This window comes from Mastigoproctus giganteus, chromosome 1, assembly GCF_048544385.1.
Source record: "Mastigoproctus giganteus isolate SK-2022 chromosome 1, ASM4854438v1, whole genome shotgun sequence".
NCBI lineage: Eukaryota > Metazoa > Arthropoda > Arachnida > Uropygi > Thelyphonidae > Mastigoproctus > Mastigoproctus giganteus.
In genome coordinates this window covers 77542440-77570184 of record NC_143575.1, presented here as the reverse complement: position 1 = coordinate 77570184, position 27745 = coordinate 77542440, and the positions used below count along the sequence as shown (strand labels likewise).

The 27745-nt window shown below is 36.0% G+C and overlaps 1 protein-coding gene across 1 annotated transcript in view; it reads right to left on the bottom strand.

The window, feature by feature from the left end:
* LOC150090907 (arrestin domain-containing protein 3-like) overlaps positions 1–27745 on the bottom strand; it is a 229872-nt gene that overhangs the window by 17893 nt on the left and 184234 nt on the right. The window contains exon 7 of the mRNA XM_090380595.1: positions 11805–11950. Coding sequence (XP_090236721.1) covers positions 11805–11950 — 146 coding nt within the window. The remainder of the gene's footprint in view (positions 1–11804; positions 11951–27745) is intronic.

Sequence of the window (27745 nt, the reverse complement as noted above, 5' to 3'; positions counted from 1 at the left end):
ATCTTCTCTTTTCTTTATAAATTTCAATAGCATGCACTAAGCATTTTTTAACAGAACGCACAAATTGCAACTAACACGATTTGCGTGGAGTAACAAGTTTACGAAACTTAAAAAAAAAAAAAAAAAAAGGAACGAAGAGAAGATTCTGAAAATTTATTTGTTTTTATACAATTGAAGATTTCAGTAAAGGGGAAACACATTTTACCATAATAACGTAAAAAACCACACAATTCCAGCTATCGGTATTTTCGCAAATGCAATAACATCAAGTTTACTACCCATTTATAATTGCATGCAGTAACAGAAAAGCCCAATAAACTGGAAAGTGCAAATTGTTTTATGGTCGTGACCTCCAAAAATGTGCTTTAGAAAAATGACACAAAGCCGTTCAAAATTGGTTCTTATAACAGAACATATGATAACGATGAAAGTATAATGCATTTTAATGATTTCAATTGGTAACTATTACAATTTACACTATGAAAACAACCTTTTAGAGAGTTATATAGCAAAAATTTCAACGAATTAAAAAAAAAAAAAACAATGTGTTATTGGGTTCACATTATGATATTTTCATGATATGATGGTGACTCTGGAGTAGATTACTATCGTAAAGCAAGGTACACTGTATTGTATAGCTACGCGCGTGGTTTAAATGCAGTATTTATGAAGGTTTAACATTAATGTTTTGCAATTAATGTTCATATTTTCGATTTTGTTGATACTTTGAAAAAAAAAAAAAAAACTCGTAAAGCGGGAACTGCCTGTACATGGAAAATCTTGCATATATATTATGTCATACTTTGGCATGTTACTGGAGTGCACTGTTTATTAGCTTTGCACCACACATACACATGTACAAAAAACACAGTAAATATTCCATGTAACTATTTTGTATGTTCCACATATTTTATGGTTTAATGAAATTAAACCATAAAATGAAATGAAAATAAGCAGAAATTCACATGAAATTCAAAAAATTCCAAAATTTATCGACTTTTTAAAAAGTTTACTTTTTTTTTTTTTCAAAAAAAAAAACTAATGACAATGTGACAGATAAGGGGTTAAAAATGATTCAAAAAGATGGAGTTGGTCATAAATCCAGAGAAATGACAGGCATGTGTTTGGCAGAACCACAAGCGAAGCTGTGTGTGCTTGCTTTACAAATGGTTTAATTTCTGTATGTTTCTTACAATTTATGTCTGTGAGTTTCTTGCAATTGTGTTATGTTCTGCAGATTTGTTACAATCATGGTTTATTACAATTAAAATTTCTCACAATAATCCTGGATCATTCTACTGTTTCTAAACTGATCCCAATTTCTGACCTAGAATTCATTCAATAAGTATGTTTCTTTTAATTATTCTTTTTGGTATTCAATATGCTTATTAACCTCTTCCTGGAACATTTTTTTCTGGAAAATGTGCCATAGTGGATTGAATTTTTTTATTTTACAGATTAAAAGTATGCATCATGTGAATTCTCATTGTATAGTTTTGTGTTTTTTATTAATTTTTTTGTAGAAAATACATGGGAGTAATTAACCCATTTGGGCTATCATGGGAGTAATTAACCCATTTGGGCTATCCTGAGTTATCTCGTGTACACCAAAAAGTATGCAAATTATACAGATTTTTTAAAAACAAATTAGTGCTTGAGCTAAAAGAAAGGCACAGAAAACTCTTCATTGCTCATTATATAAATAAATTTAAAAAATCTAGTGGAACGCATAAGCAGTAATCTCTCACTACAAGCAATAATCGTGAACTAACTACATTCTGACACACGGCCCCCACAAGTGAACAGGCAAGGTAAGCGTCGCTTACGGGCAGCAGTTCAAGAGGGTGCCGAAATATTTTTTGATGTTTTTGAGAATTATTTTCGTGGGTTCAGTATTCTGCATTTAGGATGGCAAATTATATTTTTCTTACTGGCAGTACAGGAATGCATGCTACTGTTCTGACATTGCTGTAAAAAAAAGCAAAACGAAAGCCAGTTGTAAGAAAATCCTGAGAAATCTCGGGATTTATATGGCTAATGCAAAAATTAGCCAGATAAATGCCCGATAAAATACATTTCAGTCCTAAATTGGAGGTATTATTGTTTGCTTCGGGTATTATTGTAACCTGAGATATTTTGTGTAGTTTCAAATAACTTTTAAAACTAAAAATGAGATATCTCGGGATAATCCACGAAGGGGGTTAAGTTGATTTTCACATGTTCAGAAAATTACTCAAATGTATTTTCTGATTGAAATCTGGTATGCATCTAGGATTTACTAATTGTTACTTATATCAGAACTGCTAAGTATTTTGGATTGAAATGGCAATGGTTTGCTAATCTGCTTATGGCTGCCAGCTAGCCTTCCTACATTTACAGGCTTCTTTTGGTTTGTAGATATGCTCATGAGAGAGTTTCGTGTATTTAAATTTTTAATGATACATAATTATTAAGGTAAATAATATGTGGAAAAAATCTGTTTTAATATGCCTTATTTCAACTGCCATTCCACACAATGGAAGTCTTCTCTCCTCGCTAAAGTTATTGCTTAAGGATCAACATTCTGGTTACAGGTCTATACATCTTATGCAACAATTTTTGTTCTGTTGTTCGTGCACTAGATGTTAAGAAGGTTTATTAGTCAGTTGTTTTAGTATGATAGCCTTATTATCTTAGAATCAGCTCTGGGTGAACTCATGCACCTAAATACGTTTTCCAATGCTAGAAATGCAAATGCCTTTATTGAATATGAATTTATGCAGAGATGATCAAAGCTGCTGAGTAGACCATTAGATTTAAAATTTTGAAAAACCAGGGATATTTAGGTGCAACAAAAAGAAAATTTTCTGAATGCCAGGACAAAATGCTAAAAACCAATATCTGGGTTTCCAGTTAAACTGCATAGACTTAGAACTGTGTGTGGGGGGGGGATTTAAGAAAAATAAGCAAACAATGGCAATATGTTTGCACCTTCTACAAGACAAAATTCTCAAAATTACAAAGTTCAATGAACTAATAATCAAAATAATATCATCACATCTTGAGCTGTATCAAGGATGCAATGCTACTATTCCTTGTTACTGTCTCAGGAGAGTGAACACACAAAAGAAATAATACTGTGGCAAGGGGTTCATGGCTGTTTCTATTATATATGGAAAATGTTAATTTTTCTGTGCTATTATTATAAATGTTGGCTAACATAAAGTGATATCACCACCACTGTTCTGGGCAAACACAATGTGCATAATATCTAGTTTCAGAACTGCATGCATTATCTGGCTAATGCAAAATTACTTCAGCCATCAAACATGTGGAGACACTAAAATTTTAGAGGCAGTTTATATTTTTTAAGTGAAGAGAATGGGTTTGAATTATGTATTCTTATGCTTGCTTAGTTTATTGTATGTATAGAAACTTTTGTATGTGTGCAACATTCACTAGTAGTTTTTTTTGTCTTTGAAAATAAAAAAGGATGATACAATACAATAAAAAAAAATAAAAAAAATAGAGTGATCATTTTAAATGAGAACCCATGAAAAATGCAAATAACTGAGTGAAAGAGCTTGAGGCATAAATTTACAGGTAAAATTCTGTGCATGTAACTATCACCATCTATCAAAAACCTATAAAATTGCAACTGCATAAGAAAAGCACAAGCAGTAAATGAATATGATATTCAGCATAGAGGAGTGTATGTTCATGGTGGAACATGCATCTCAAAATAGAGTTTTTTAAAACTACTCAATGATTTTTGTAGAAAATTTCGATATTGTAAGGAATCATCAAAATCTGCAATATGGAAGCAGATGAAGATGTTCAGAGACAGAATGTGACTCCAATATTATTTATAACATCATTCCCAGTATGTTGCAGGGAATGATGTTCATTGTTCTCAGTTATGTTGTGATCACATTGATCATTTTTAACATTTTTGTGGCATTTTTCATGTCTTTAGCACTATTTGCATTTTTGTGAGTTTTCACTTAAAATGATCGACATGCACAGCAAAATATAGAAGTGTGAAGAGCAAACTTTCTCTGTCACAGATAAACAACTGATATGAAATTAACACACAAATTTATCATTTCTTTTTTTATACATTTGAAGTTTTCAAGGAATATAACACACAAAGTTTGAATCCCTGTTTGCATGAACCTGTGGAAACTATCTTTTTAAGATACAAGAATGGGTCTTTTACACACCTAACACATCTGAGGACATGGACACTCTGGAGACAAATATAATGTGGTAATTTAGTTCTCAACTTTGAGTTAATTCATTCCTAGTGTGCGCTTGTAAAATGAAAGCTCATAAAGCGGGAATTAAATCCCATAGATATATTGTTAAAAATAGGGGTTATGTTCTCAACAATGAAATTATTTAGCTAATTAGTTTATGTTTAAACAATGACTGATTTATCCACAGAAATTAAAATGTAGCCTGTAAATCAAGCAAATTATATTAATCAAGAAATTATTTATGATTTACAAATTTTAAAGAATGTTTATTCTTCATCATCTTAGTGCATTTTAGTGATCACTTATTATTGGCTCGGCACTCGTTGCTTTGTTGCACATCTACTTCAGAAATGCTTCAAGAGGCATTTGTTTCCAAGATAATCTTCTAGTTTCTTTATAAATTTCAATAGATGCATAAGCATTTTTTAACGGAACGCACAAATTGCAACTAACACGATTTGCGCAGAGTAACAAGTTTATGAAGCTTGAAAAAAAAAAACAGGAATGCAGAGAAGATTCTGAAAATTTATGTTTTTTATACGATTGAAGATTTCAATAAAGGGGAAACACCTTTCACCATAATAATGCAAAAATCCACACAATTCCAGCTATTGGTATTTTTGAAAATGCAATAAACCGGAAAGTGCAAATTGTTTTTATTGTTTTATGGTCGTGACCTCCAGAAATGTGCTTTAGAAAAATGTCACGAAGGCGTTCAAAATTGGTTCTTATAACAGAACATATGATAACGATGAAAGTGTAGTGCATTTTAGTGATTTGAATTGATAATTAATACAATTTGCACTATAAAAACAACCTTTTAGAGAGTTACATGTCGAAAATTTCAACTTCCAAGGTTTAGAATGAATCACCAAAAAAACAATGTGTTATTGGGTTCACAATATGATGGTATCTCTGGAATGGATTAATATCGTAAAGCTGGGTACACTGTATTATTGTATAGCTACGCACGTGGTTTGAAATGAATGTTTGAAATGAATTTATGAATGTTTAACATTAATGTTTTGCAATTAATGTTCATATTTTCGATTTTGTTGATACTTGATACTTTGGGGAAAAAAAAAAAAAAAAAAAACTCATAAACCCAAGAACTGCCTATATAATAAAAATATACATAAAACATTTTATATTAACACATTTTCATGTACATATGTCAATATTTTCATATGGTTCCATTCTCAATCACACTTATTTAGACTATTGCAAATATGCTTTTTGTTTGCTAGTCCTAGAAGTAACAATGAAATTTGAAAGTGTGAAATTTTGCCTAAACACAATAGGAGGGAGGGGGAGAGAGAGAGAATATGAGAGCTTTGTCAATCAATTCAGCCCTTGAGAGACTGTGCAAGGCTCATGGAGGTAGAATTTTTCTCAGCGTGGTCTGTGCTCGTTAACAGAAAAGACTGTTTTACAGGTGTATAAAAAAAAAAAAAAAAAAAAAGGTAAAGTACAGCCATTATCAACCCACTGCAGGATGGAAGCCTCCTCAACCTCAACAATTCATGCTGAGGGAAATGGACCATAATCTGCCAAGATGGTCCAGTGCGGGTTGGCAGATCGACCGTATTCAGCAGTCAGGGGCTTGAACCCCGGTCTACTCAAAAAGCGTGTGCTACTGCACTCTGGCTCCTGACCACTTGGCTACGGAGGCCTTTTTACAGGTGTAGGACACACTTAAATAGAAGAGGTGCAAGAATATTTGAAAGAATATTTGAATATTTGCAAGAATATCAAAGCAACTACTAGCTTGGCAGGGGTGGGGTGGGGGCTGGAGATACACAGACTAACTGATTAACAGCAGCCATAAGCATAGGAGGATGTGATTCTTACCCTGCTTTCACTTGGACATACAGCAACCTAGAAAGAAAGCTGCCAGAGCTTACAAGGCCTGCTGTAGGTTCGAATCAAATCAAAAAGGGTGGGGGGGGGGAAAGAGTTAGGCAAGCTAAAGCAGATTCTGAGAAGTCTTTGGAAGAAAGTAGTGGAGAAATTCTTGAAGCTAAAGGTAACAAGGCTGAAGGGATCTAATTATATAAAAAGCAGCAGCAAAAGAAGTAAGCAGGCCTTTGGTTATAATTATGAGAGAGACTTTTGATTCAGGAGAGGGTTCTACAGATTGGAGATGTGCAAATGTCTCTCCTATACACAAAGGGGAATCAAAAGAGCAAAGTGAGTAATTAAGACCTGTAAGCTTAACCTCCTTTCAAAGGAAAATATAGGAGCTAGTGGCTAAAGAAGTACAGCAGGATCTTTTTGATAATGAATGGAGTTATATGGAAATCATGGCATGGATTTAATAAGGGGCAATCTTGTCTGATCAATCTGACTGGATACTATGACACAGTAAAGAAACTGGAAGGAAAAAATAATTTTGACACTGTTCCACATTTAAACTTCTGTGCAAATAAGGGCAATGTGGTATTTGAGGCAAGTTGCTGCTATGGATAAAGGGATGATTGATTGATAAAGGTAAAGTTGTTATAAATATAGGCACTGCTCTTCTTGGGCTAATTTTATTAGTGGAGTCTCCTAGGATGCAGTGCTGGGCTTCTTATTGTTTTCAATATTTATTAACAACATTGGTTTATTGTTGAAAATAAATATCAAATTTATTTTCTAAGTTTTCAGATGATACAATGGTTCATAGGGTGGTTAAACAATCAAGGGATACTTGAATCAATGCCTAGAATCATGGTATACTACTGCAAGACCTATAAAAGTTAGTCAGGTGGGCTGAGAAGAGGCAATTGAGGTTTAAATCGACAAATTGCAAGGTACTGCTTATTACCAATTAGCATTAGTAGGGACAAATGGTGCAAGGAAGCACCATTCTGCTGATGGTACATCATCAGCAAAAAAAAAAAGAAAAAAAAAAAAAAGAATTCCACATCAGCTATTCATCACCTCCGATAATTTGTCTAGTTGTTCCTTGAATTTATTCAACCTACCACTTCCAACAACAACAGATGAAAATTTTTCCAACAATCAACTGGCTGTAGACAAAAATTAGGTGCCACCACTCAAGGTATCACCTAATTCTTTCAAAAGAGACCTAGGGGTAATTGTACAGTCTGACATGAATATTGTGAGAGGTGCAGACAGGTCCAAAGGCCAGCTCATGGGGGTTTTGTCAATGACATACTGTAAACCCCCGCTATTCGCGGGGGTTACGTTCCTGAGAAATACCGCGAATACTGAGTTATGGCTCCCATAGTAATAAAGGGGTTCTGTTCCAAAGTATGAAATATATAAGAAAAACTAGTCTAAAATTTTGTCTATGTATGTATTATATGTACTTTCATAATATGACTATGTACATAGATAATACATAGTGAAATGCAAGCATATGGCATCGAAATGAAAATAAGAAACAATTTAATATTAAATGTAATATTTATTAGAAATTTCAAACAAATCTTCCAAACCAGCGCCTTTGCTAGCTAAAAAACTTATCCTGCCAGTGCTATCACCAGTTTTGCTTAAGTGTTGATAAAGGAGTTTTGCCTTTTCACGAATGAGGAGTGAACTTAATGGAATCTTATTTTGAGTTCGGTCTTCTATCCACAGATTTAAAGCCTTTTCCATTTTTTCTAATTTAACATCACGAGTTACAGAGCAAATTTTTGAAACAATTGGCGTGTTTTCAACGACACTACGGCGGATTTTTTCTTCCGATTTCTTGATTGATCGTCCCATTGACTAATTGATTTTATAATGTTTTGCCAATGAGGAGGCACTTTCACCATTAGAAATTTTATCTAATAACTCAATTTTATTTGCTAATGTCATCACCTTCTTTGATCTTTCACATTTCCCTTGTTATTCGTAGCCATATTTTTGTACAGGTTAGAAAGAACTTGTCCACAATAAAGTCACTTTCTTTCATTAACACACTCGAAAAAGTCTGTTTTACACTGCAAAACGGTAGATTTACCACTTTTGTAAGTATATCAATTTATAAATTGATAAATTTTTTCAATTTATAAGCATATAAATTAAAAGCAAACGACGAAACCTTCCATGACAAGCACATAACACATACTGAACAAGGATTAGAGAGAAACAAACACGCTTGCGATTTTGTCATCCCTCTTCTCCCACACACTGAGCCCTGTTTTGACTGGGAAAGATAATTTTAGCCATGCCCATGTTTTTTATGGCGGAAAATGTTCACGGTGCTTTAAACTTAACATTTTTTTAGGTTTCATTTTATATTAAATCAGCAACCGAATAGCGGGGGTTTACTGTATTCGTAGAATAATTTTGCCAGCAGGGACAAGGAAATGATTATCCCCTTATATAAGGCAATGGCAGGGTTAACCCACTGCAAGTACTGCATATAGATTTGGAAGCCTTGTTTTAAGAAAGATGAGGATTTCTTGTAATGGGTGCAGAAAAGAGCAACTGGATTAGTCAAGGACACAAAAGGGCACTCTTAAATGTCACCTATGAGGAGACTTCATTGGGCTGCTTTAAGCCTTTAAATGGATTGAGTAAACTAAATGCTGATGGCATCTTTTTATTTTTTTCAGAACTGAGAAAGGGTAGTAGTAGTAGTGGCATGTGATGCAAGAAAGCAAGTGTATGAGCTTATGCAGCATCAGCCAAAAAAAAAAAAAATCACACCATTCCCTCCAAATGCCTGTCCAATTCCTCCTTAAATTTATTCAACCTATCAACTTCCACAACGACAGATGGAAGTTTGTTCCAGCAATTAACCACCCGCAGGCTAAAGGCAAATTTCCACACATCTATTCTACATCTGTCCTTTCTTAATTTGAATTTATGCCCCTTTAGGTTCGTAATCTGAACAAGTGGAAGGATCCCATCAGAATTCAGCGTGCTCAACCCATTCAAGGCCTTATACACCTCAATCAGATCACCGCGCAGGTGCCTAGTCTCCAGCCACTGCAATTTGCAGAACTTAAGCCTCTCTTGGTAAGAGGATCCCTTCATTCCCCTCACCAATCTTGTTGCCCTTCTCTGTACATGCTCAAGCAAATCTACATCCTTCCTAAAATGAGGCCTCCAGACCTGTACACAGTACTCAAGGCATGGCCTGATTGCCTTATACAGAGGGACAATCACCTCCTTTTCCCTGATAGCAAAATTCCTATATATCATTGACAAAACCCCATGATCTGCCCTGGCAGCCTATCTGCATTGCTCAGAAAACTTCATATCTGACTGCACAATTACTCCCAGGTCTTTTTCATTTTCTACCACCTTAAATGTAGTACCACACAGTTGGTACGTTTCTCTGGGGTTACTTTTACCCATATGCAGTACTTTGCATTTGTCAAGATTAAACTTCAGTTGCCACTTCTTAGCCCAGGGTGGCTGTAGGATGTGAAAATTTACTTTGAGCCAGAGAGTAACTGATTGTCAGAACAAACTATCACCTGGTGAGGTGAAAGTCGGTAGCTTGAATAAATTTAAAAAAGAATTATCAAATTATTATAGGGGATTGTCAGATGAGTTCGGTAATATTTTCATTTTTTTTTTTTTTTGGCTGATGCAATATAAGTTTGCTTCCTTGCATTATTTGCACTGTGTCTGGCCATAGTAATATCCACCTTTCTGGCATTCAAAATGCAGAAAATCAGAGTGCTTACCCATGGAGTAGTCTTCACAACGTGGACAGATCCACCAATTAACAAATGCTTCTGATGTCAGGCACATCAATCTTTCATAAAACTGGCACAGTGCAGTATTCACAAAATGAATGTTATGTGATAAGAAGGTGCCAGTGAGATTGAAAGAAATGTAGGAAACAGGACTAAGCATGGGCATGGGAATAGAGACTAGCCAATGTTGAAGTACCATGTACAGAAAATAATGCATATTAGAGGAATGAGATGAATGTTTAGAACCAGAAGATGGGATCAGGAATGAGTATATATGAGGAAAATTGGGAATGGCACCCATTCAGGATAAAATAAAGGAAAACAGATTTAGATGGTGTGGATACATAAAGAGAGATAACAGACTACACTGCAAACCAGATTGTAGAAATGGAAATTAGTAGGAAGAAAAAGAGAGAAAGACCAAAGAGGAAAATGATAAATGTGATAGAAGATATAGAGATGAGAGGGAAGGAAGAAGAGGTAGGGGTCACAAAAACATGGGAGACAAAAACAGCCGACTTTGACACCATCTGGAATAAAAGAAGAAAAGATTTTTTAAGGGAAAATCATGTTTTACACAATTACTCATGAGCTGCATGTAGGGAACAATTTCAGCATTGTTTATTTGGATTTTGGCAAGGCATTTGACGCAGTCCTTCATGAGATGTTACTGTATAAGCTCTAACATGTTGGGATTACTGGAAAATTAAGATGGATTGCTGGGTGGCTGCAGGGCAGAAGGCTGAGAGTTGTGATTAATGGATATTCTTCAGATTGGTGTAAAGTCAGAAGTGGGATCCCCCAGGGATTGGTTCTTGAACCACTGTTGTTTTTGATTTTCATAAACAACATCTACGAAGGGAGAGAAGACGATGTCAAACTTTGCAGATGATGCAGAGACTGGTAAAGTACTTAATGATCAGTACCAAGCAACCATTCCTTCAGGATGACTTGAACGGGCTTAAAGAAGCATTAGAAAAGCGGCAGCTATGTTTTAATGCAGCAAAATGCAGGGTCTTATACTCAGGGAAGAGCAGCAACCCCAAAATAAATTATACACTTGGTGGAGTTGAATTAAAAACAATAGAAGAAGGGGATCTGGGAGTTATGATATGGGCAGATATGAAGTTTTCTGAACAGTGTAAATAGGCAGCCAGGAAAGCTCATGGTGTCCTATAGATGATTTTTTGAACATTATTCTGTAGAGATAGGGAGGCCATAATCCTGGAGTATAAGGCAATTGTAAGATCACATTCAAGTACAAAAATCTCATTTGAAAAAAGATTCTGACCTTCTTGAAAGGGTCCAAAGATGAGCAACTCGAATAGTGAGATCATCAAAAGGACGACCGTAAGACGAAAAACTCCAACTATGATTGAGGTTTATAGGGCACTGAACGGGATTAGTAAAATGAATGAAGGCAGAATTTTCACTGTTATAAAGAATTCCAGAACTAGCAGCCATAAATTCAAATTACAGAGGTTAAGGTTTAGATTAGACTGCAGGAAATTCTTTTAGGCAGCAAATTTAAAGAATTTAAACAAGTTGCCCTTGCAGGCAATTGAGGCTGACAGTTTGAATAAATTCAAAGGTAAACTGGATAGTTACCTGTATGAGGAGAGAAGTGTATAATTTGCATTTTCTCATCAATTTTTTTTTTAGTGCAGAAAAGACCTGTGGTTGCCTTGCACTATATGGCAAATACTATTATTAAATACATTCATTAAAAAATGCTAAGGAAGAAGAAGTGCAATATTCACTTGCCTGATAAACTTATCTCTTAATCTTCACTTGATAGAATCTATTCTCTAAAAAAGTGTAGATAAAATTTCAGTATTTATATATTACAACTAGAATTCTGAGTTGTAAATAACTCCCATTAAAAAAAAAAAAGTTAGTGGTATACATTCTATTTTACCTCCGAGTATGCTGGTGGTGGCTGATAATGATAGTCATGAACATAAGCGTACATAGGGGTATATCTGGTGTCACCTATGATGTCTCCATCTTCATCTTCTGCAATATCTACAGAGCCTTCAACACATTCTGCATAGGTAGGTGGTGCTGTAGGAAAAGAACCAAATATAAACTATCCAGAAAACAAACCCTAAAATATCAGTTAAATATCTTTAACATAATCTATTCTAGATTCCTTTCCAGTAGAACTGGAAGAAAATTCTAGTTCTCCTGGAAAGAAATTTAATGAGTTTAACACTTTCATTTAACCCCAGGGGCTCACATCTGGTGAGTATGGGCTTGGCACATACTGGATATCATCATTCTTCTCTTCCTTAGTGATGCTCTTCTCTCTCTCTCTCATCACAGGAATGTTTTTTTTTTTTTTTTTTTTTTGCAGCAAAAACCTCAGGCTTCCTTGCATCATATGGCTAATAATAATTAATTCATGAGTCTGTCAAGTATATGTGTGTGTGGTGGGGGGGGGGTTCACGGTAGTGAGGTTTGTGCTAGGGTTAGTTATGCGGCGATTTTTTTTTTCTTGGAATTAAAAAAAAAATAAAAAATAAAAAACATAACCGTGTACCTAAATACTTTTAAATACTACTCATTTCACCTGATTATTCAATATTATTAGAGAAATATTGCAAATCAAATCAGAATTTTTTAAAATTTTCAAAACATATTCAATAATTGCAAAAACTCATGAAAAATATTATTTTTTTCTGAAACCTAGAGAATTTCTAATTTTTTTAAACCCAAAATCTGGCAAAAGTCAATAGATGTGATCCAATTTTCAAAAATGCAGTCATCTCACACATCCCATCATTTTATGCTATCATTAAAACTGAGTCCGCTATTAGTTATAAATTCAAATAAGAGATGGCACCACATACAGAAAAAATTTCAAAACAATTTGATGTAACCTTGGAATATGTATTATGTATGTACACCTGAAAGTGGTGGATTTGCTGTAGCTCGCTCCGGTTCGCTCCAAACAATTTTGTCCCCCCCCCCCTTTTTTCTTCAGGATCAATACGATTTGTAACAATAACATGCTACAAATGCTATTGGTCATGGCAGCAATTGCCACCTAGCACCTGGGACAGTCTGCCCAGAGTCCACACATGCAAAATGTAAATTTTTATATATATACTCCTGAACAGGTTAAGTTAGTCAATCAAGGGCAAATAATGTTGGGGTATGATCCAAAATTTCGGAAATGACTATCTTGAAATTGCATGTCACAACATGTTTAATGACTGATTTAAATATAGTAGCACATTAATCACCCATTTTTCTGCAGCACACATTGAATAGGTGTTTTCTTCTGTCATCTTCTGTTTCATCATATTTAAAATGAATGATTTTACTGAGCAAAGAATTTAAATCAAATTTTGTTTCAAATTACAAAAAAATTGCAATAGACACCATAAATGTTAGAAACGGTGGTTGAAGATGCCATATGTCATTCGAAAACTTTTTAGTGGTTCAAAGTTTAAAGAGGGCTGTTTGACCATCAAAGATGTTCCTTGCTCTGGCCACCCTTCAACTTCAAAAACCAATGATTCAACTGCTCACGTTTCTGATCTGATCAGGAGTAACTGACGTTTAAATAACCACAAAGTTGCTAGTAAAACTGGTATTTCTTATGGGAAATATCAATCAATTTCAAAACAAGATTTGGGAATATGATGAATCAGTCAACTTTGTGCCTCAATAATGATCACAGATTGGAAATTTTTTGCATGTCAGGGTCTTTGCTGCTGCTGCTGCTGACTGACACTTTATTTTTTCCATCATTACTGGTGACAAATCATGGGTGTAACATGATTATTCCTGGAAACCAAGGTCCAGTCCTCTCAACGGAGGAATTCATCTCAAAGTACCAAAAAAAGCAAGACAATGTTGATCAAATGTGAAGATTATGTCACAGGGCACTTACAATTGAATATTAATTGCACACTCTTGGATTGAATATTAATTGCACATTCATTCTTTGGCATGTCAGCGATAAGGACTATAAAGCACCAAAACCAAGCCTTAAAAATTATTAAAAAAATTAATTAATACCCTTTAAGAGAAGTTACCTCATAAAAAACAAACAAGTACAGCAGAACTTCATAAATCTTGCATCCTCAGGGACACAATATTCTATTTTGGAAAATTGTGTTTGGAATATTTGGAAAATTTTTGGAAAACATATATGAACATATATGAAACATATATAAGTATTCAGGGGTAATTTGTTAATTTTCTTAGATAACAGGGCAGCCCTGATTCCTATAATCCCCGCAGAATGATAACTGCCAGCATTAAGCCAAAATGTTACTTGTACTTCAAGATGAATAAAGGTGGCAGGATTTGAATGCTGCCACCTGTATGCGTGTTGCAATTGTCGAATATTTTTTAATGCAAGGTATAAATAGTGCTACATGATTTTAGCAATCGAATAACATTAAAAACTAAATAAGGAACAGGTCCCACATTCGGAATCTCGAAATCTGAAAGGCCCTAAAATCTCAAAGGTTTGACTAAATCAGTTTTTTTTTGTTTTTTAAATCCAATTATGCGATATAGCTCTAGCATTACTCCACCCACCTATCTACCAGTACAGTAGACTGACAATCATTTCTCATGAAATTGGTAAATAATGTATCAATGTATTGGTAAATAATGTATTTATCAATGTCATTTATAATAAACTACATTCAATAAACCATTAATTACTGAATTTTAAGTGCTATCTTGCTCGTTCTCTAGGCCCATCTACAGCCTTTCCTTGATGATTTAAGATAGCATACTAATAGAGACTATGGAGAAGGTTCCTTATGCCATAAGTGGTTCACCTTCCACACGTGTTATGGTCATGTTTCACAGCAAGTTTTTGCAACTCACTGCATTTGTTGATAACAGCAAAGTGATGTTTCCAATTTTTACCGTTGGCATAAGAGGAAACTTTCAAATTCTGTTCTTTTTATGCATATCATAATATCATCCCTTTGGGCTGTTTAAAAAATTTCCAACCAAGTACAGGACTATTTTTTAATTAATTTGGATTGGAGCAGTTTACATACAAAAAATCAGCTGCACTTTCAAGTGACTGATACTGCATTGTTATTGCAATGAATTTTGACCAATGACAAAAGACCCAGCTATTAAAAAAAATAAAATAATAATAATAAATAAAATAAACAAAATTAAAATTAAAGGGAGAGTGAAAATCAAGCAAAAAAAACAACCAAGTTTATTCGATAATCTACATATTTTCATTCTTTGATAAATCTTGAAAATTTTTTTTAAAAAATTCTTTTCTGGTGATTACTAAAAAACAAGACAGACAAATTTTATGACAAAAAACGTCCTTATCAAATACATGCAATGCCTTGTTATCCACAGTTTCAAATATAATGCCAGTGTGATGATGTCCTGGAAGAGGGATATAAAAAAATAATGCAGTTTACAGCAAACACAAATTTCGCAACTGACACCAACAGCAAAAAATTTCATACCTCAAAAGCAGAACCAGTTAATACATGGTTTCCAAATGCATACGACTGAATTACTGTATTCCCTAGTGAAGACCATTGAATTACTGTATTCCCTAGTGCAGTATATTCTGCCAATTAGCAATTAAATTTTTTATAAAAAACAAAACTGATCCCAGAGTAATCACTGCAGACATTGTTTATTTATATATCTCACCTCAATTAGAGATGCAATAAAAAACAGTAAAACGCTGATACAGTAATTGCATATGACTTGCATAAGTTATATGCAATATATACCATTTAGGCCTAAACCTTGAACAATATTTCTTAATAGGTATGAAACTTTTAGTAGCTTCCACGATTAATTCCTTGAATGCTTACCACTTAGAATTTGCTGTTGGTAACATCATCAGTTGATCCCACTTTACAGAATTTAAAACCTGTCTGAGACCACTGTACTCACCTTTACAGAAGCAAAAACCCTTTCCTTTACCCCTGATGGTAATTATATCTTTAAGTAAATCCCACATCAGTACATTGTGATCACTGCCACCTAGTGGTTCCTTTATCTGCAAATTCTTAATACATAAATGATCAGTACTGATAACCAGATCAAGAGTATTACCCTCTCTGGTTGCCTCTTGAACATGCTGCTGCTGCAGAAAACAATCATCCAAAAAATCCACAAAAGTCTTACTAGTGTGCAAGTGACCAACCCACAAGTTCCAGTCAATATTTAGGCAGTTAAAATCCCCCATTATAAGACATTCTGATTTACTAGCCCACTCTATTTCTCTGTACAATTGTTCATTGTACTCATTCGAGTCATTAGACTTATAAAACATTCCTACTCTTATTTTTGCTTTCGCAGTGCTTATGTCACACCAAACTGACTCAACAGTGCACTGTTCATCTATATCAACTGGATGCACTTCTTTTGATTTTATGTTTTTCTTAATTAACAGCATAACACCTCCTCCCTTCCTATCCTGTCTATCCTTTCTGTACATATTGTAGTCCCCAAATTCCAATTCTGCATTCCTAATATCTGTGTGGCACCACGTCTCTGATATCCCAACAATATCTGCCTTTGATGTCTTGACCAATACCTCAAATTCATCAAATTTTTTTACTATACTTCTAGCACTGGTATACATGCACTTATTTTTATTCTTAGTTACCCTAATACATCCCATATACTCACCTCTTTCACGATGACTGCCATCAGTGCCTGAAGCCCCCAGCACCCCTTGCTCCAGGCCACTGCTTATTCTAACAGAAGTAGTGCAAGAATCACCTTCACCTCTGCCTGCAGCTATTTTTAACCTTTTAGCCTGTGAATCCCACCAAGCTAGCAGTTTTCCGACCACCTAACACCGGCTCGATAGCATCAGCAAATATTCTTGCACCCTTTCTATTTAAGTGTATCCCATCCCTGTAGAAGCAGTCTCTCCTGTTAACAAGGACAGACCACGCTGAAAAAAATTCTACCCCTTGAGCCTTGCACATTCCCTCCAGGGCCGAATTGATTGACAAGGCTCTCATCATGTACTCCCTCCTATCATGTCTGGGCAGAATTGCAAACACTTTCAAATTTAACCCTAACTCACGACTTTTTTGCAACACTGACCTGTACTTGTTAAGTAAATCTGCAGATCTACTCTTAATGTCATTGGTTCTAATGTGTACAAAATATCACCTTTTGTGCCCTTAAAAGATGATATATGCTTTACAAGGTCATCAACTTTTGCCCCTGGCAGACATACCCTGGTCCTATTCCATCTATCCTTTTTACACAATATATTCCCTGTCTCCCTGACAATAGAGTCGCCAACAATAACTAACTCCTGTGGGACCAGCGCATTCTGCCTTGGAGATTGCTGCTGTGTTTCCTGATGTCCAGGAGTGAGCTCTGGAGTTGGGCAGCTGAGAGCTTGACGGGCACCTCATATTAATTTCTTCGAGGGCATCTACCTTACACCTCAAGCTCTCATAGACGCCCATTAGAACGCTGAGTTGATGCCTAATTTCTAGACACTCTCTGCACCTGGCACACACAAAGACATCCTCCTTGGCTAGATCATGTTCTGTTCCAGAGAGTTTGGCAAACATTTCACAAGTTGCACATTTTTTTAGGCGTTGGAGAATGGCCCCCCTCAGTTCTCCCCCTGAGTCACAGCACTCCTGCCACTTAGTGCCCGTTGCTTTGCTGCTCTAGTCTGGGGCATGATATTTTAAATTAATAAGATCAATAAACTTAATTAATTAATTGTTAAAACTACACTATACAACAGAATCCCAAATGCAGTGATGCATATCAAGCTATATATTTTTATGTTAGGGCTACCTAGTTACCACAATTAAAAATTTGAATTCCCTACCACTCTATACAAAAACAATGGCTGCAAGATTCGAACGAAACAACGGTTTTACGTATATGGTACGTATATGGTAGACAGCTGACAGCTCTTTGACCTCTAACTTTTCCACTAGTGCTGGTGTTCCCCAAGGTTGTTCCTTCTCTCACTCATTTCCTCTTGTATATTAATGACCTTCTTCCTCTGGAAATCCTAAATGTAGTTTTGCTAATTATAAGGTACTCCACTTTCCAGTTTGAAGGACCTTGCCTTGCACAAACAGCCTCAACTTCTCAAATATCCATAACCAATTCCTTAAATGCTGATATCCAGATAATTCTCCAATGGGAGAAAGACAACTTCGTTAATTTCAGTCCTAAAATTCAGTCCTGTTTTATATCTCACAAAAAAGGACTCTTCTGTTCCTATGCTCATTTTCGTTGATGCTCACATATCTAACTTTTCTTAACCCAATTCAAAATAGGACAGTTAGGTTAATTAATGAGAAATGTCTTACAAAGTCTCTCTCTGTCTCATAGATGTTCTGTTTCTGTTAAGTGCCTTTGTTAAAGATAATTTCATGGGTACTGTTTTTCTGAATTGGTCAATTCAGAAGATTAGAGATTATTATCAGGGTAATCTCTATTAGGGACTACCCTGACTTCTAACCTCTCTTGGCATAAGCACATAACAAATATTGCTTCTTTTGCATATAAAAAACTGGTTTTCACTGTCGTTCTTGGTTACTTTTCTTCTAAAAAACATCTACTCATTCTGCACAAATCTCAAATTCACCCTATCATGGAATGTTCTTCTCACCCACATCTGGGAAGGTGTTCCTTTATCCTCCATCAGGCTTCTCAACCCAATTCAAAATAGGACAGTTAGGTTAATTAATGAGAAATGTCTTACAAAGTCTCTCTGTTGCATAGATGTTCTGTTTCTGTTGAGTGCCTTTGTTAAAGATAATTTCATGGGTACTGTTTTTCTGAATTGGTCAAACAGCAATAGTAACAGCCATATGGGGCAAAGAAGTCGCAGGCTTTTGCTGCACTTGTTTGGGGGGGGGGACAATTAGATAAGAAAATACAAATTATTTGCTTCCCTCCTCATGCACGTAACTATCCAGTTGACCTTTGAATTTATTCAAACTGTCAGCCTCAATTACCTGTGAAGGCAAACTGTTTGTTCCAGAAGTCAAGACTCACTGGCTAAAAGAAAACTTCCTACAATCTAGTCTAAAGCTCTTCCCCTGTAATTTGAAATTATGTCCTCTAGTTCTGGAATTCGTTATAATGATGAAAATTCTGCATGCATTCATTTTATAACCACCCTCAGACACTTATAAACCTCAATCGGGTCGGCCTGAGGTGCCTGCTGCTGCTGCTGCTGTAGAAAACATCCAAGAATCCATCCAGAAATACTTTACTAGTGTGCAAGTAACCAACCCACAAATTCCAGTCAACATTGCGAAAGTTAAAATCCCCCATGACAAGACATTCTGATTTGCTGGCCCACTACTTTATTTCTCTATATAGCTGTTTGATATACTCATCACAGTCATTAGCCCTATAACATACTCCTGTATTCGCTTTTTTTGTTGTCGTGTTTGCTGTTCTCAGGTTTATCCATTCTTCTGCCATTTAAAAATATGTGGCCCACATAATTGGAGTCTTTCCTTATATGGTCGTCCTTTTACTAATCTCATAGACGCCATGCAAGATGCCTGTCTTTGGTCCCTTTCAAGAAGCGCAATGTCTTTTTTCAGATAAGGTCTCCATACTTGAACACAGTTTTCCAAATATGGTTTTACAATTGCCTCATACAGTGGGATTATGACTATCTCTATAGGATAATGTTCGACAAATAATCAATAAGATATACTATGGGCTTTCCTGGCTGCCTGATTATACTGCTCAGAAAACTTCATATCTGCTCGTATTATAATTCCCAGATCCCTCTCTTTCTCTACAGTTTTCATTTCAACCTCACAAGTGTATAATACATTCTGGGAATGTTACGTTTCAAGTGCACGATCTCGCATTTTGCTACATTAAACCACAGCTACCACTTTTCTAACCATTCTTGAAGCCTGTTAAATTTATCCCGAAGGAGTGCTGCTTGGTACTGATCATTAACTACCCCATCAATCTTTACATCATCTGCAAATTTTGACATTACGCCTTCTCTCCCTTCATCGGTGTCATTTATGAAAATTAGAAACAACAGTGGAGCAAGAACCAATTCTTGGGGAACCCCACTTTTGACTTTACACCAATCTGAAGAATATTCATTAATCACAGCCCTCTGTCCTGCAGCCACCAGATGGAATTTTCCTGTAATTCTAACATGTTCGAGCTTATACAGTAACCTTTCATGAGGGACTGAGTGAAATACCTTGCTAAAAAATGAATGAACTATGTCAAAATTGTTCCCTACAAACAGCTCATGAGTAACTGTATAAAAATAGTACACTAAATTAGTTAAACATGATTTTCTCTTAGCAAAATAATGTTGTATGCTATTCAGAATGCCATATCTATCTAAATGTTACTGAACTGAACCATTAATCATTGCCTTTTAAGGTTTTCCCCCAGCACTGAAGCCAATCTACCCAGTCTCTAGTTAATGACTTTGCTCTTAGACCCAACTTTATGTATTGGTGATATGTTGGCACTTGTCCAATCCAAAGGAAGCTGTCCCAAGTCCAAAGATGCTCTCATAATTAACTTCAATGGTTCAATACAATCCCTAGTGGCCTCCCTCGAAATTATTGGGTATATGCCATCAATAGCCTTACTTGCTATTATGCTCAAAAGTTTTTCTAACAAACAGGAGTCATCTGTAATTTCGAAATCACTAATTTCATATGACTCAGCCTCTTCTCAGCATGAAAGGTCTTTCTTCAGTAAAGACAGATGCAAAGTACCTGTTCAATTGATCTGCAACATCAGCTGGGTTGTCTAAGACTTTCTCACACCCAGTGCACAAGGATCCAATCTCATTTGCTTTTTCTTCCTTGTATTCACATACATAGCCTTGGCCTCCCTAACCTTATCTGTGGTACTATTACAAATCAACTTATAGCTGTTATAGGTTTCAGTACTTTTCATCACTCTACAATTGTCCCATTCTATCTTCTTCTGCTCTATTTGACCAGCCAGCTCCACAGTCATCCATTCCAGCATCCTCCAACTGCAATATTTCATTAATGGTATGTATGCATTCATGGCTTCTGTGATTTTTGCTTTAAAGGTTCCTTAATTCAAGTGTATCCAACCTAACTCTGCAATCCGTCTAATTAATAGATGCCGTATAATGCCTAAAACTGTCAACGTCCCCTGTTCTTAAATTAAAACCCATGCCATTACCTTTAAACTACTGAAACATCTGTCTTCATCTTCCAACTTATGATTGCACTATCACTATCTGACAGTGGTTACTGTATTTTTAGTGCCATAGTATCATCTAATTCACGAGTAATGCTGAGGTCAAGAATATTCTCATCCTCTAGTATCTTATCTAACATGCTGGTACAAGTAACAGTCATCTAGTTTATTTAGAAACATTTTTACCTAAGGTGAGTATCCCTCCACTTATTCCAATCAATCTGGGGCAGATTAAAGTCACTCATAATAAGACATTTGCACTTGCTTGACCATTCCATCTGCCTGCAGAGACTCTCATCATACTCTTCACAAAATTCCTGTAATGAGTGGGAATAATCTATAGATTATTCCCACTCATTACAGGAACTCCACGACTTATGCAAATTCAACTTCATGTAAGTTTTTGCCGGCCGGTGCAAACTTAAAACAATCGTGGAAACGTATTTTGTATCCTGTAGAAATAAATGGAGGTATCGTGAAATTATAGTAATGTGAACCCAATAACAGGTTTTTTTTTTTTTTTTTGGTAATTCGTTCCAAGACCTAGGAAGTTGAAATTTTTGCTATATAACTAAGCTATTTATCTCTCTAAAAGATCATTTTTATAATGGAAATTGCACTACACTTTCATCATTATATGTTACGTTATAAGAATCAATTTTGAACGCCTTTGTGATATTTTTCTAAAACACATTTATGGAGGTCACTACCATAAAACAATAAAATAATTTGCACTTTCCAGTTTATTGGGCTTTTCTGTTAGCGCCATCTATTATAAACGGTAGTAAACTCTATCTTATTGCATTTGCGATAACTGGAATTCTGTGGGTTTTTATGCTATAGTATTATGGTGAAATGTGTTCCCCCTTCACTGAAATCTTCAATCATATAAAAAACATAAATAAATTTTCAGAATCTTCTCTTCATTCCTATTTACTATAAATCAACAGGGACTACCTTTATTTTAGATATAGGAAGCTTCTTTTCCAACTCTCCTAGTCCAACTCGCTAATAATTCTTGAGGATGGCGATATCTATTTTGTAAAGCAGGTGGGACATCTTCCCCACTGTCAGAACCGTAGTGTTCAGAACGTGCGGTCTCAACAATGAGCACTCGTGGCTGCTGTCTACAAACACTATACTTCTGGCAGCATGGAAACCATTACTTGGATTGGCATAAAATTAGATTTTGGAGGTCTTAGTTAACAAATATAACAAAATGCTCACCACCTATAGGAAAGATGACCACATCACTATGGCCCAACTTAAACAAATTAAAGCCCACACGTACAATATCCCAACCTTACTCGGCCAAGTAAAATTACACAAAACAGGATACCCAATTCGTCCAATCGTGTCATATAAGAATTCAGCTTTTGCTTCCTTAGCCATGCTCATCTACCCAATTCTAAAACCACTCCGAGAACTCCTAACATATAACATAAAAAACTCCGATGCTTTATTCATGAACCTCAAAGATCTCCATATCAAGGAGGATATGAAGTTATATTCACTGGATGTGACTTCACTATACACTAATGTAAATGTACCTTACGCCTTAGACATAGTCTGGGTCCACTTAAACGATGATAACATAAAAATTAATAACACGAGACTCCCCAAAGACAGAATATTCGAACTAACAAAACTATTAGTAAATGCAAATTACATTCTCTTTCAAGAAAAAATATACAGACAGATTTTCGGCCTGCCAATGGGCCTAAACATCAGTGAACTCATTGCCGAACTATATTTAGACAAATTAGAAAAGATCCATCTCGATCCATTTCTACCACAGATCACATATTATGGAAGATATCTGGATGACATCCTAATTATCACAGATCATTTGACCATAAACAATATTCTTCAGGTTTTTAATAACATCCATCAGAGATTAAAATTTGAATTAGAAATAGAAGCAGAAACCCACTCCATAAACTTCCTTAATTTTACTATACACAGATTAGGACAAAAACTAAATTTCAGCATATATAGATGCTTTTGCATTTCCACAGTTATCATCCCCAACCATACAAAAAATCGGTCATGCTGAACCAATTTCTTAACGCCTTTAAATATTCTTTCACCCAAATTTCTCTAACAACTGAAATAAATGAATTAACTACAAGATTCTCAAATAGGGGTTACCTGCTAACCTATATAAACAAAGTCAAGACAACAGCCCGTGATAAAATAAATAACAACAACTCGCAACAAACATTGCAAAAAAATTTGACAAGACCAAAATACATTTCATCACAATTCCATATGTCGAGTACTGGTACAATAAACTTAATCAAATATGCAAGGGAACCGACATGAAAATCATAGCAAAACTCATGAACAAATTATACACATTCTTCAGAAATCGACCTTCAAACACCACATTCCAATCACAGCATGACCTTGTATACAGCATCCCATGCAAAAATTGCGATGCTGTCTATGTAGGATCTACCATGGGAGTGGCACAGCTTCGAGCAAAACAACACAAAGCTTCTGTGCAGGCGGGTCGTTCAAATGCATCGGAACTTTTGTTCCACGCAATAAATGAACGACATTCGTTCAGCTTTAATGAAACAAAAATTATAAATATTCAACTCAACTATCACAAACTATTTATTGCAGAAACCTTAGATATGAAACTACATGAAACTTCAATCAATATCCGTAGGCCATTCCTATTGTCTGACGATTGGTCACTTACACGCATGCGTGAAGAACAAACACTACAACATAAGACAAAAGTTTCGGATTAATTGTGAGTTGCTCCATTCCTGTGAACATGACGGCCGAAAAGTTCTAGTCTGACTTAAGGAATGTAGAGAATAATCCCCCCCACCCATATCCAATTTTATTAGACCCCTAAATTAAACTCTAAAGTCCAGCTATAGGACCGAAAGAAATAATCAGTCCATATTTATTAAACAGTTTAGACCTCCAAAATCTAATTTTATGCCAATCCAAGTAATGGTTTCCATGCTGCCAGAAGTATGGTGTTTGTAGACAGCAGCCATGAGCGCTCATTGTTGAGACTGCACGGTCTGAACACTACGGTTCTGACAGTGGGGAAGATGTCCCACCTGCTTTACAAAATAGATATCGCCATCCTCAAGAATTATTAGCGAGTTGGACTAGGAGAGTTGGAAAAGAAGCTTCCTATATCTAAAATAAAGGTAATCCCTGTTGATTTATAATATAATAGAATACAGGAATTATCGAGCATTTAATAGCTCTCAATTATCAAATTCCTATTTACTTATTACAACGATGAAGGGAAAGTGAAAGTGCTGGCAGTGCTAGGAAACGAAACTGATCCATAATTGAAGATGATTAATTAAGAAGGAAGCAGGACAAAGTTTGTCATCTATTGTATGGAATTAGGTCTCGCTGCTTCAACAGTGAATACTATTTTAAGGGACAGTGCACATATAAAAGAACATGTTCAAGGATCAACGTATTTTATACCGGAGCCAGTCTGCCCCAACAGTGATCACCAAACAGCGAACTATTATGTATGTGGTAAAATTTTTACCAAACTACTATGTATGTGATAAAACTTTCAACAAACTAAGCGAATTACTATGAGGTGAGTGCTGAAAATTAAGCTAAGCTATATCTACGATCTAGTCATTACATCACAGGACATAAGGACTCCTTAATATCTCATCAGACATTTAAGTTAGTTAAAGGCATTATAAAACACATAGAAAAACTACTACAGTGACTTCTTAATTCACATGAGGGTTACGTTCCAGAACGTCTCACGCAATTTAAATTCACATGTAATGTAAATAATCACCAAAAAATGCTACAATTGGCATATGAGAGTAACACTCGCATCTAGCTAAGTTACCCCCTACCGGTAGATACCATTCGTTTTCTTTGGTTAGAAAACAGGGCACTCTAAAGAAAAGGATGAGCAATCAAAGAGATTCATTCATCTTTCTGATTTACATTTTTTTTTTTCTTTTTTTTTGTACAGTAAGAAAAAGTATGTTCACTATAACCAACACAAACAACAATTGAGAGAGATTGGGGTTGTTTGTTGTTGTTATTTGGTTTTTAGGAGCATTAGCAACTAAGGCCATATTGCTCCAGGGATATGTGGTGGTCGTTCCCTGACCTTTCCGCATCCTCTGTATTTGGTGGTCACGGGCTCAAACCCTGGTCTAATCAAGAAGCGTGTGCTATGCACTGCTGCTCCTGCCCACCTGGCTACGGAGATGCCAGAGATTGGGGTGGAGGGGGCCTTAGGCAGATTGATGGGAGGGATTATCATTGTCAGATTCCATTCCATCAGATTCGGATCTGATAGTGGGGGTGTTAGCTAACCCAGGAAGTGGAGGGTTCATTTGACTGCTTCTTTGAGCACTTGAAAAAGGAATCCAGAGTTAGTGGCTTTGCACGTTGCCTCTTCTCATGCAACAACTCATAGTAGCAACCAAGTTCTAGTGTAACTTTACATTGGACTGTAGAGCTTCATTCAAGATTAGGGTCTTCATCAGCTATCAGATTTAGGCCTTCATCTATAAGATTTAATGCTTTCGATATTCCTTTTACTATGAAGTTCCATTCTGCTTTAAACTCTGGGCTTTCGCTTGCTGCTGCCTCCTCACCTTGAATGCGATGCTGCTCCACTGCAAACAGATCTTCATTTGACAATTCTAGGTGATGCAAATCAATTAAAACATCGACATCAGTTGCCTCCCTTTCAACGAACCCTACCTTTTTAAATGAGTTCCAATTTCAAGCCTTTTTCTTTAGTTTGTGCATAAGAATCTTCTTTGGTATCAGAGACTTTGAACGAGTTGCTAAGATCTGGGCATAACTCATGTCACGAACTTTAAATGCAGTTATGTGGAACTTCCCACCATGCAGCATCAATGAATTTTAAAGCATCTTTTATATTGAAGGCTGCCCAATATTGATGCACACTCATCCGTTTGTGGTCGGTCTTGTCAATTAGATCAGCCAGAATGCACTTTAAATACCGAGCATTAAAAGATTTCAACACATGTTCATTCATAGGCTGGAGTATTGAGGTTGTATTAAGGGTAAGTTACGACAATGGATAAAAGGATGGTTAAGTGGGAGAAGACAGAGGGTGGTAATCAATGGGTGCTGCTCTTCGTGGAACTAATGTTATTAGTGGAGTCCCACAGGGATCGGTGTTGGGTCCACTGTTGTTTTGTATATTTATCAATGATATTGATGAAGGTATATCAGGTTTAATGTCAAAGTTTGCAGATGATACAAAGGTTGGCAGGGTTTTTAATGACAGTATGGCAGTGTGCTACTGCAACAGGATATAGATAATTTGGGCAGATGGGCTAAGAAGTGGCAACTGAAGTTTAACCTTGGCAAATGCAAAGTACTGCATATGGGTAGAAGTAACCCCAGAGAAACGTACCAACTGCGTGGTACTACACTTAAGGTAGTAGAAAATGAAAAAGACCTGGGAGTAATTGTGCAGTCAGATATGAAGTTTTCTGAGCAATGCAGACAGGCTGCCAGGGGTTTTTTCAATGATATATAGGAATTTTGCTAGCAGGGAAAAGGAGGTGATTGTCCCTCTGTATAAGGCAATGGTCAGACCACGCTTTGAGTACTGCGTACAGGTCTGGAGGCCTCATTTTAGGAAGGATGTAGATTTGCTTGAGTGTGTACAGAGAAGGGTAACAAGATTGGTGAGGGGAATGAAGGGATCCTCTTACCAAGAGAGGCTTAAGTTCTGCAAATTGCAGTGGCTGGAGACTAGGCACCTGTGCGGTGATCTGATTGAGGTGTATAAGGCCTTGAATGGGTTGAGCACAGTGAATTCTGATGGGATCCTTCCACTTGTTCAGATTACAAACCTAAGGGGGCATAAATTCAAATTAAGAAAGGACAGATGTAGAATAGATGTGCGGAAATTTGCCTTTAGCCAGCAGGTGGTTAATTGCTGGAACAAACTTCCATCTGTTGTTGTGGAAGTTGATAGGTTGAATAAATTTAAAGAGGAACTGGACAGGCATTTGGAGGGAATGGTGTGATTTTTTTTTTTTTTTGGCTGATGCTGCATAAGTTCATACACTCGCTTTCTTGCATCACATGCTGCCACTACTACTACTACTTGCCAGGAAAAAAACAATCTTGATATTGGAACAGACATCAACAATACCGGGTGGATGGCTTGTGGTATTATCAAGAAGTAAGATGTTGAATGGAATTCCTTCTGCCTTTCAATACACTTCTATTTCTGGTCGTAACTGAGATCCAAGATAACTTCTGAAAAAAAAATAACAGCATTCATCCACCCTTTAGGGTTTGAGCACCAGTGCACAGGCACGTACGACCTATCATAACCTTTAAGATCACGAGGGTTTTGATAGTGGTAAATACACACAACTGTCAGTTTATAACTCTCCATATTAGCAGCAAACAGAAGTGTTAGCCAATCTTTCGTTGCAGTAAAGCCAGGCCCAGTCTTTTCAGCAATGGAAATATAAATTCAATCAGGCAATTTATCCCAATATAATCATTTTGTAGAGGTTAATATCTGTTTGGGTATTTACTCCCCCACTCTCGTGGTGCTTTCTGTAAATATGGTTGTCGCGTGTTATTTTAAATTCATGTAATTTAACCATGTGTAAAGTAAGAAGTCACCGTATAAGTATGGTA